The 12,127-nt window shown below is 41.7% G+C and overlaps 1 protein-coding gene across 3 annotated transcripts in view; it reads left to right on the top strand.

Moving 5' to 3' along the window:
* gnao1 (G protein subunit alpha o1) overlaps positions 1 to 12,127 on the top strand; it is a 198,480-nt gene that overhangs the window by 154,656 nt on the left and 31,697 nt on the right. For all 3 annotated transcript variants that reach the window (XM_033036144.1, XM_033036142.1, XM_033036143.1), the window contains exon 5: positions 10,199 to 10,327. In XM_033036144.1, coding sequence (XP_032892035.1) covers positions 10,199 to 10,327 — 129 coding nt within the window. The remainder of the gene's footprint in view (positions 1 to 10,198; positions 10,328 to 12,127) is intronic.

Here is a 12,127-nt window from a genome sequence, read left to right as displayed (position 1 = left end):
GACTCAGTGTGCTGAATGTCCTGTTTCCATGTTATATCTCTGCGATTCTGCAGACCTGCACCAGCCAGTTTATTATATTGCAACTATAAGCCAAGAAGTGATGAGTCAGGTAAAAATGAGACTTATTTCAGTGATCAGTAAATTAGAGAGGGGAAAGAAAGGAAGAGAAAGAGGAGAAGCAAAATAAACTTGGTAGTAGCTGCACCTGAAAGACAGCAGTGTTGTTGTTAATCCCTGATCTCTCGTCCCTGAGGTGAAAATATTCAGCAGGTTATCGAGTTCTTAATTCACAATCCCCCCCCCCCATAAATACTCACACAGCTCACACAGTTGGTGAGTTCACTAGGCTTCCAACCTCCTGAGCAGGCTCAGGGGATTACAATAAAGTGGCACATCAATCTCATTTAATGGATTGTTATCATATTAATTGAGCTTTTGAGGCTGTTTTGGAATTGTAATGTCTACGGGCAATGGCTCATTTGTGATAGCTTGCCTGATGTTTGGTGGGACACAGATTTAGAGTGTAATTTAAGTGCACCTTCAGTGATCTGCTGTTTGTTACCCCCTCACTCATAACACGTTAGGGGGATAATTACCCAGGGTAATGTGGAAATGTTCTATAATGAATCAACCTTGGACAAGATGAGAATTCGGCCTCTGTGGGGCTCAGCCACACACGTGTGTTTCTCAACAGTGTTTATCGTGGCCATTGTGACGTGGTGGGGAAACTGGGACAGCAACACTCTAACGATTCAAATATCACCAGATTTGAAGGAAAATATGATAATGCAATGAAAAGGACTTTTAATTCTGGTTTAACAATGACAACAGTGACAGTGGGATCACCTTTTCCCCCCCCTCTATGAGGTATATTGTTCCATTCCTCATATTTGTGTTACCTGGGCAAGAGGGAGAGTGAATGATTTCTCCCCCCCCCCCCCCCCCCCCCACAGCTCAGCCATCCTGAAGACAGGTATGGTGATGGGACCAACCCTTTTAATATATCCCTTCACTCCCTACAAGAGAACTCAAGCTTTGCTCAATACCTGCCCAAGGCAATAATGCTGTTAGTGGTGGGTGGGCCAGGATGCTGATTTTAACACTGTGGCACTAACTACTCATATAGGAACACCACATACAAAGTTATTCTGTGTTGTTTCAGAGGCTCCAAAGTTGGTGCTGGTTTCCATATCACCATCTTGGCAATGAGCTTTGAATTTTTTTATAACTACCGCAATGACAATGTATTGAGCTATGCTCGGTGTTGCTTCCACATTAATTCTCCTCAAGTCCAATAGATTGGACGTGTTTAGTGGAAAGATGGTTTGTGATACTGTACATTGGAATATTTCCATAGTAGAATAATTAGCCTCATTGAGGAAAATCTGCTGCAGATATGATTGTGTATGAATCTTTTAATAAAATGCCAAGAATCAGCATGCCAGGTACTTTCTCAAAAAGCCTGTGCGGATTGTAAGTCAATGCAAGACAGAACAAATCTTGTCCACACTGTAACCTAACTCTATTTACTGTTCTGAGAGGATGCTGCAAACAGCACAGGTTGATTGATGTGTGCACACTGAAAGCTCTTAGAGATAAGTAGCAATTCGCCTGTGAAATAAAGAGCAGCAATGTAAGTAGATTCCTCCTCTCCAACGGCAGCCCTGCAGTATAGGGCTCTGGAATAATTAATGCTCACAGCAGAGTAAATGAGTAATTTACTGTTGATGTCACTCAGTGATAACATTGTGCTATCAGGTGGAAGATAGAACTACGTACATCTGAGTGAGATCTTACTGGGATCTTTGGTCCAACATGATTAAGAATTGTACTTAGCAAGCTCTTTCTGACTATTGTGGAATCCAGACGTGGTCTGTTGGGATGAAAACTGGATGAGAGCTTTATGAATGTTATAGGATGTACAGCACAGGAGCAGGCCATAGCATTATGGAATTGTACAGTGCAGATTCTGGCTCAGAATCAAGCCCATATCTCATTGATGAACATGAAAGATGACAGAGGACAGTCAGTCCATCAATAATGCAACATCTTTAAAGAAGAATCAAGTTAGCCCACTCACGGGATCCCTTCTCACAGTCCCTAATCATCTTCTCTACCAGATTTATTCAATTTATTTTCAAAAGTTAGTATTCAATCTCTACACACAACCAAACTAAATTGTGCAATCCAAAGCTTTTCCATTTGATAATTTTTTTTTTTAATCCTCAAAGGCAAGGATTTCATAATCTTGTTAATTGCTGTGTTAACTTGCTCTACTACCCTTGAGGACAGTCACTAGTATCACTTGCATCCCAGTTTTCAAATTGTATTTACTACCATCTCCTCATACTTCCAGTTCAACTGGTCGACATAAATATTTACACTCCACTCAAGTCTTCTCACATTCTATTTCATCCAAATCTGTTTGATTTTCAAGGGACAGCTATTGCTTACATTCCCATCATCCTGTCTCCCTCATATGTTTACCTCACTTTACCATAAATGCAACCTATTCACCTCAACCACAACCTGCGATAACATCTCCTTACAACAACAAAGGAGGAGGCCATTTGCTTCATTGGGCCCATGTCAGCTCCCATTAATCCCATTAATCCCGGTCCCCCATCTCCTCAGTTCTCTCGCGCACATGTCTATCAACTCCCTTTTGATTGTTTTTGCCATTAACCTGCAGTTAGGGTGATTTGCAGCAGCTAATTAACCATCTTTTGCATGTGGGAGGAAATTGAAGTGCCTGGAAGGAATCCACAGGATCACAGAATAAGCAAACTCTACACAGACACCAGCCAGATCCCTGGAGCAGTGAGGCAGCAGAGCTACGTGCTGCACCCACCAGTTGCGATTTTAACCATTCTCCACTCAGATAACTTTCTCCTGCATTCCACATGGATTTATTAGTATTCAGCTTGTTTTTATGCCCTTTAGTTTTGGATTGCCTCCATTGATAAATTCTTGCCCTCTGTGCATGCTACTTTCAGTACAGTGGTGGCGCAGTGGTTAAGTTACCAGACTAGTTCAGAGACCTATTCAAATCCCAGCATACCAGCTGTGGAATTTAAACTCGATTAATAATCTGTGATTGCAAATTCAAAAACTCATTAGGAATAATGACCTAGATCCACTCGATTGTGATTAAAAACCCACCTGGTTCCCTTGGGAAGGAAACCTGCAACCTACTGAATTCTATTCTTCTCCTACTCTCCCACATACACACACGCATTCACGGAAACCTACAAATATGTACACATACACACACATGGGAATTGGTGACTTTATTTGGCTTCCATCCTCTTGAGCATGCTCATGGAATTTCAATAGTGGCACAGAAATCTCATTCATTATTATACTGATTGTGTTTTTGATGCTGTTTTGGAATTGTATTTTTTCCCTAATGAAAACATGAATTGGAATAGCTTGGTATGGATTAATGATATAGAGTCTTTCACTTGGGTAAGGGATATGCATTCTTATCTGTGTAGAAGGAACTGCAGATGCTGCTTATACTGAAAGTAGTCACATCATGCTGGTTGCAGATCTCCTGTCGGGGAAAACTTTTTGTTTTCTCCAGGGATGCTGCGTGACCCGCTGAGTTACTCCAGCATTTTATGTCTGTATTCTCGTCCGGTTTATACGTGACTCCAATCCTACAGTAATGGACAAGTGATAAAGAACTAAAGTTGTATTTTTGAGATTTAAAATCGTAATGGGTCTGTCCCACTTAGGCGACTTTCTAGAGGACTGCTGGAGACAATACAGTCACCACATGGTCGCCACATGTTCGCGGGTGGTTGCCGGGGAGTCGCCTTCATGGTCGTGAGGAGTTCCCGCATTCTGGGATCTAGTCGCGGTCTCATTATGGTCGCCGCGAATTTTTCAACACGTTGAAAAATTAGCGGCGACCAGAATTAAGCCGCCATGGAGAGTAGCGAGAATTCATGTGCTATAGGTGGGTCGCCAGGAGGTCCCAGTGGGTTGCCAGGAGGTCGAAGGTTCTCGTAGGTTCTCGTAAGTTGTAGCCGGTGCTGACCGTTGAATTTCATTGGCTCATTGGGGAAAAAAAAACGTAAGCAATAGTTTTCAGAACCAAGGATAACCGACCGGTAATGTTAAATGTCCACCATGCTTCACAGCTGTGTATCTCTGGCTTCTTAAAAGTATTTCTGACTTCTTAAGTTGTCTCCACTCCTTCTCTCTCCTTCTCCCCCGTTCTCACCCCAATCCACCCCTCTTTTAAAGGACTTACCGTACACTGTGCTTTCACCGTCTTAATTACAGCGCCAACCTTCCTGTTCATCTTGGTGTGTGTCTATATCACCTTGGCTTTGCACCGTATGAATTTCACTCAGACAGCGCTCCCCCCGCTGGCCCTGTCCCCCACCTGATAATGGGCTGGTGAAGGAAGCGATGTGTGTGTGTGTGTTCCACTCTGACAATTGCCGTTCCAGTTGCCGCTTTTTTCAGAAACTTGACAGTCGCCGGCAGTCGCCTGAAAAATCGCCTAAGGACAGGCCCATAACAGTGGAATCACTTTCTGGAGAAGTCGACCTGAAACCTGACTGCTGGGATGAACTGAGAAGTTCAAAGAATTCCACCATTTGGGAGATCCCAGACACAAGTCTGGATGGGAAGTGGGAGGATGGTTAAAGTGATTGCAGCCTCAATCTTGAAATTACTCTCATACTCTTCACAAAGCTTGGTGTACGAAGCCATCACCTCATCTCCTTTGGTACCGGTATTGAAAAAAAGGTGTTGTATTTATTTAGAAGAACCGACTTACTTGTCAATTATATTTCCTTATTTATTTACTGGGCACCACGAGCAAGGCCAGCTTTTATTCCCCATCCCCCATTGCCCTTGAACTGAGAGGCTTGCAGTCAATCCGAGGGCATTTACAAGTTGAGCTCATTGGTGAGTCTGGACCCAGATACAGTCCTGAGTGGACACAAAGTGCGACCGTCGCAACTCACAAGGTCAGGTATGAATTCTGGAGATCACAGAGTGGTGAAGTTTCAGGTTGAGACCATTCTTCAGTCTCAATCCAAAACATCACCTATCCATGTTCCTCAGAGATGCTACCTGTCCTGCTGAGTTGTTCGAGCACTTTATGTCCTTTAATGTATTAACCAGCGTCTGCAGTTACTTGTTTCGGCAGTCCTGAGTGGGTGAGAGGACGGACAACCTGCCTGAAGGGTCTTAGTGAACCAGAATAGGTTTTACAGCAATTTGGCAGTTTTTGGTCATCGTTAATGATGAGTAGTTTTATATTAGATTCCAGATGATTAATTGAATGTAAATTCCACAGCTGTCACACTGGGGTTTAAACCCTTGTCCTGGCCTCTCAGTTATTAGTCCCATAATTTAACCTCTGCACCACCAGACGTATCTGTTCCCAATTATGAAAACCTACACTGGTTGCAACCTCTGACTTCATCACTCTCCCAGGCCACAGTCTGAGGCAGAACCTGTCACGACCTTGGTATCACAATGAACTTCCCAGCATGGCCACTGGTAAACGGCACATCATGCAGGGTTTGATGCATATATAGCTGCTTTCTTTTCCCCAGTCTCACAATGCTGCAGTCTAGAACCAAACCTATCTGACAAGCAGTTATTAAAGATATCGTTGACTCCCTTTAGTGTTTCTGCATATTTATTGCTTGTGGTCTTTTCTTCTCCTTTTGTCAAACTCTCTCTCCTCTGACAGTCTTATTTGGTCTCTGACCTTTCTCCCCTAATTTTCACTCAGCATATTGGTCTCTCTTTCTCTCCTATCTCCTAATTTCTAAGTTTTCTCCATGTCTTACCACCATCTCTGTTGACTGTTGAGCCATCTCTGAATTGTCTGTAGGTTCAAGAGGGAAATATTTGTTCCAACCAACTGATGGGAAGATGAAGCTGTTACCTTAGTGACTCACAAAAGACTCTGGTCCCTAGTCACTGTTCCTCTCACTCCCTACAACTGTCGGAGCTGAGCCATGCTCATGACCCTGTGTTCATAGTTAACCCCAAAGTGAGATTTTGGTTTCAAATGTGTTCCTTCACTAAGGATATGTACTTACACCCCCATCGCTATCTCCACCATTTCCTCATGTCTTGCCTATGTTTCAGTGCTGTCCTGGCTACCCATTTTCCAGCTCTCTTCCAGAACTATAGATTTCCATACAGAGGTGCAGAGTTTAAATTACATCAACATTCAAGATAGTTTAAATGTCAAATGTACAGAAACGTAACAGTGAAATTCTTACTTGCAGCAATATAACAAGTCTGTCGATAACAACAAACACAAAAAATAGTTCAATAATTTTTTTAAAAACTACTAGTGCAAAAAACTACAATAGCTCAAAATCTCTATGCAACCAAAACAGTTTGTAGTTCAAAGTTTAGTTGTTTTTTGTACTGTTCAATGGACTGATGGTTGTTGGAAAGGCTGGAATGTGAGATTTTACATCGGAGATGTGTCACTGCATTTTGCAGAGAAGTTCTGAAGGGAATAGGTTCGTATTTCACAATGCTTTCACTGTGAAACCAGATCCACTGGCATTCCAGGGGAAATACACGACATCCTTGATAATAGGAGATTTAAATGTCAGAGAAAAATGTTCCCCAAGAAAGGTGATAGATGACAAAATAAAATATTAATTGTTAGGCATGGTCAGAAATATCCCGAGGCACACTACCTGGAGGGGTCCCCCGACCCAGTACAATAACGCCTTGAAATCAAACCGTCACACATTGGATTATTACCCCCTGTACAACGGTTAAACCCCATTCACAACACCACACAACACCACACAACACCACACAACACCACTCTGGAATAGCACTTTACTCACGCAGACCAACACATGTTTTCACCCTGAGATCATAGCTCCTGTAAGGTCAAACCAAAATCTGACCTACATGCATAATCAGAACTTCCTGAGCACTCAGCCTGTGTTGCACACTGACCCACAGAATCACACTGCCATGAGAAGCCACGTACCCACATACCTTTTACACTTTGTCACACCGCGACACAAAATCACAACCAGAGGTCAAGAACCCAACCTTCAATCACGTCCTAAGGTCATCTCACCAAGCACAATCAAACCTGATATTGCAACCACATACAATCAATCACTTGTACAGAATGCACGTCAGAGATCCAACAATGTCTTCAATTAGCAAATGGCGAGTTAACGACCACATGCAATTGCATATGATGCAAGGGAATCTTTAAATGAGTGTGATTAGATTCAACATGGAAACATCTTTTAAGGGGTCAAAAATCAAGAGTCAAGAGTATTTAGTTGTCATATCTGTGTGGCGGTAGACGAATTGTAGTATGGATCCATTCCTGATCGCATAATCTGGGACATCAAACCTGCACTACTTATTATGACCGCATTTTAATAGACTTGAATGTAAGAGATCTGGTCCTCGGTAAATTAAGGACTTCCTGCTGCAACCAAGGCATCCAAGAGTGTGATTAGGCTGGATACGAGGGAATTATTGAATGATTATTGAGCTGGGAGTAAATCGTTATGATTAGTGGAGATGGTGAAGAAATTAGCAAATTAATATGATAGGTGTAGATGTGAATTGATCATTGGTCATCAGACAAAATTGATGGGAGTGGATGGTCTTTGATCCACCTCTCATCCCCCATGTGCCACGCTACCCCCAGGACCATGGTTACCTTTTACAGCCTAACCGATTCAATCATCTCCAGACCTTAAGAAACAAGTGACAACTGAGCCTTAGTTCCCAGAACCTGGGACGCCACCTCCAGATTACCCTAATGGCATTTTGACAACCTTTGCTACCACTGGCCATTTAACTGCTATTTAATATCCCTAATGATCAAAAATATTTAAAAACGGTCCCAAAGGATTAAAATACCTAAAAGAAAAATTAAAAACAAATGTACTTGTGAACGCAATGATATAAATTCATTAAAATCATTTCCATTGAGTAAAATATAAAAAGAGAAGCAAGCCAACGATATGATAGAACGATAGAATATGCACATGCCTTTTCAGTCATGTGACTGGTATAAAACTGAGGAGGCAGGTATGAGGTAATCATTCTCCTCAGTTCAGGCCATTGGGTTCCACACTGAGATTGGGAATCAGATGTTCCAGGACCTGACCTCCTCCAGTGTGGTAGAATGTACAGACATGGACATTCCGTGCTGTAATTGTTATATGGTTATATAATAGACATGTTGGCCTCAAAGTACATCTTGTCATCTTTCTTTACCAAGCTACCAGCAAGGAATAAGTGTGTTCCACCAAAAAGTCTGATTTGATCAGATGTGAGTGAACTATTGGATGACTGTGATTCATTTTGTCATGATAGATTGAGTATTCTTGTATGTTTGAATAGCATTAGTTGGAAAGGATGTGCATCTTACTGGTATTTGTCTCAGTGTACCTAATGGTTGCACCGCTTCGTGGAATTGTCTGGGAATGGCCAAACATTTAATGACATTGCATCAATAAATCTATCAAAGTTAGTGTGAAATATACATGTTACTTCCTTCACTATTGTGTTTCTACACCATAAATCACATCTACTGCTAGTGCAGGGTATGTAAAATAGATTACATAGAATCTATGCACAGCATAATGAACACATAATTGAAATCTTCGCAGCACAATACCTATTGTCATTTAAAAATGTCTCATCCTGGCCTCGTCAGACTTTCAGTGACAATAAGAGCAATTCTTTTTGACGTGCGAAAATAGGTAGATGCTTCCTCTATAGAAAGGTGGAAAGATCTAGCCAGGAAAATATCCTCATTGAGTTCATTGTGTGTGGTTAAATAGTACCCCCATCCAATCTGAGAAGTTAATTATTGTTATTCACAGATGGCACACTGAGATCAATGGGGAGTTAATTGGCCTTAAATATAGAAAGCAACCTCCACCCCTGTGGTGACCATGCAGATGAACATTTCCACTTGCAGCGAGAGAGTTCATCTCCCCTGCATCCGCCTGCGTTGCAGAAAATCAAAAAAACATATATGCATGCATAGCCTGCAGTTTCCCCATAAGCATTGAAGGCCCAGAAGTGAAAGCTTTTCTTAAAGTGATAGTGTGGTCAACTCATCTGACCAAAAAGGCTGAATATAGACACAAAAAGCTCGAGTAAATCAGCAGGTCGGGCAGCATCTCGGGAGAAAAGGAATAGGTGACATTTTGGGTGAAGACCCTTCTTCAGACTAACAGTCTGGAGAAAGGGGAAAAAGAGATATAGACGGTGATGTAGAGAGATATAGAACAAATGAATGAAAGATATGCAAAAATGTAATGATGATCAAGTAAAGGTGGAGCCCACAATGGTCCATTGTTAGCTGTGGGCTAGGTGATAACGAGTTATATAGACAATGAAACTCAACATGATGGCAGTGAAACTAGTACGACGACTAGGGTAGGGGAGGGATGTAGCGAGAGAGGGTGCAAGGGTTACTTGAAGTTAGATAAATCAATATTCCTACTGCAGGGTAGTAAGCTGCCCAAGCAAATTATGAGGTGTAGTTCCCCCAATTTGCCTCACTCGGACAATAGAGGAGCCCCAGGACAGAAAGGTCAGAATGGGAATGGGAAGGGGAGTTAAAGTGTTTGGCAACCGGGAAATCACATAAGCTAAGACAGACGGATCGAAGGTGTTCAGCAAAGCAATCGCCCAGTCTATGCTTGGTTCAGTGAAACGATCGCCCAAATGGCTATCAGTATAGCACAGAAACAAGCCCTTCAGCCCATCATGTCTGCACTGATCACGTTGCCAATCTAACTCATCCAACAAGGCTGCACATGGTCTCTATCCCTCCATTCCCTGCCTGTCTAAATCGTTGTAAATTGTGTTAACGAGTCTGGTATTTTGATACCGTTCAATCAACACAGAGTGCATGTGGTCCTCACAACAAAATGGGAAACTCATCTTTACAATGGTTGGAAAGAACTCGCTAAACACTCTGCATTTCACTATTTCTGTTCGCCAGTTGAATATTTTAAATCAATGTTTATGTTAATTACATTGTTAGGAGCAACTCTCTGTGAAAAAGCATATTATTCATAATAGAATTCCAATTACAGGCACTTCTCTGGAGATATTTCATCACTTTGTATGCGTCCTTGAACTCTTTCACTTACAGTGCAGTTGAGGGCTCCTTGTAATGTTGCCTCTTCTCTTCCAGCTACCTAGAATGCTTAGATCGGATCGGTGGGAGCGATTACCAACCAACAGAGCAGGACATCCTCCGGACCAGAGTGAAGACCACTGGCATCGTAGAAACCCACTTTACATTCAAAAATCTCCACTTCAGGTGAGCCTAGTTACTAGTTACTACTCTAGTCTAGTGTGGAGTCACGTAGTGGTTTCTTCCTATCACATCAATGGCACTATAACCACTAGAATTGATTAGATATGCGGAAATCATAGACTGTGAATATACTTAACATGAAGATTATAATGAATACAAAACACATCTGTAATAGGAGCGGCTTGTTCATTTTGCTGTTACCTTGGTGACAACATACTATATAGTACTTACTGCTGACCTAACAGGTGGCAAAGAATTCCACAGATTCACCATCCTCTGACTAAATAAATTATTGCTCATCTCCTTCTTAAAGAACGTCCTTTAATTCTGAAGCTATGACCTGTAGTCCTAGACTCTCCCACCAGTGGAAACATCCTCTCCACATCCACTCTATCCAAGCCTTTTATTATTCTGTTTAAGAAGGAACTGCAGATGCTGGAAAATCGAAGGTACACAAAAATGCTGGAGAAACTCAGCGGGTGCAGCAGCATCTATGGAGCCACAAAAATGCTGGAGACTCATTATTCTGTTCGTTTCAATGAGGTCCCCCCTCATTCTTCTAAACTCCAGCGAGTACAGGCCCAGTGCCGACAAATGCTCATCGTATGTTAACCTACTCATTCCTGGGATCATTCTTGTAAACCTTCTCTGGACCCTCTCCAGAGCCAGCATATCCTTCCTCATATATGGTGCCCAAAATTGTTCACAATATTCTAAATGCGGCCTGACCAGCGCCTCAGCATTACATTCCTAACTTACTCTCCTCTCTTACCTCCCTTTGTATTGTCAGCACATTTGACTACTATACACTGAGTGCCTTCATCTCCGTCATTAATAGAGATCGTAAATAATGAATGCCCCAGCACTAACCTGGCACCCCACCAGTTGCGGTCTACAAATCTGAAAATGACCCATTCTTCCTGACTTTCTGATTTCCGTTCATGGCCGAGCCACTTTCTGTGCTAATATATTGCCTTGAGCTCTAACCTTACATGATTACCTTTATACAACACCTTAATTAATGCCTTATGGGATTCAAGAATATTACATCTGCTGGTGGTTTAACTCAGCATGCCCACTACATTCTCCAAGAATGCTAATAAATCTGATAGACCTGATTTCCCATTTCTTAAAACCAAGTTGACTTTGCTTGATCATGTTATGATTTTCAAAATATACTGCATATACTTCCATTATAATAGATTCCAGCATTCTCGCAATGCTAGATGTTAGACTATCTGGCCTATCATTTCCAGCTTTCTGACTCTGACCTTTCTTCAATAAGGATGCCACATTTTTGACTTTCTGAGCCTTTCTGGAATCTGGAGTATTTTGGAAGATCAGACCCGATGAAGCCGCTATGTCCACAGCCCCTTTTTTTGTCAGCCTGAGATGCAAGTCTTCACTCTATCATTTTGCCCACTGATTGTGTCTCCAATGAGTATGATTACCCTCCTTTTCTGTTTCAAAATCAACTCCTATTATTGGGATTCTTTTATTGTCTTCTATCCATAAAGACAGATACAAAATATTTGTTCAAAATCTCTATCATCTTTTTTATTTCTCATTATTAATTCCCCAATTCCAACCTCTGAGAGACCAAAGTTCACTTTTAGAACTCTCTTACTTTTTATCTACTTGTGGAAATTCCTACTGTCCATTGTCATATTTCTTTCTCACTTACTCACTAATCAGTTTCTATCTTCTTTATATTGGTTTCATCATCTGGCTTTTTGGCTATTTTCTAATTCTTCCAAATCTTTTGGTTTTCCACTCATGTTTGCAATTTGTGTGCCTTTTATT

This window comes from Amblyraja radiata, chromosome 17 (assembly GCF_010909765.2).
Source record: "Amblyraja radiata isolate CabotCenter1 chromosome 17, sAmbRad1.1.pri, whole genome shotgun sequence".
Lineage (NCBI taxonomy): Eukaryota > Metazoa > Chordata > Chondrichthyes > Rajiformes > Rajidae > Amblyraja > Amblyraja radiata.
Note: the sequence above shows the minus strand (reverse complement) of the source record. Positions and strands in the feature narration are given on the sequence as shown.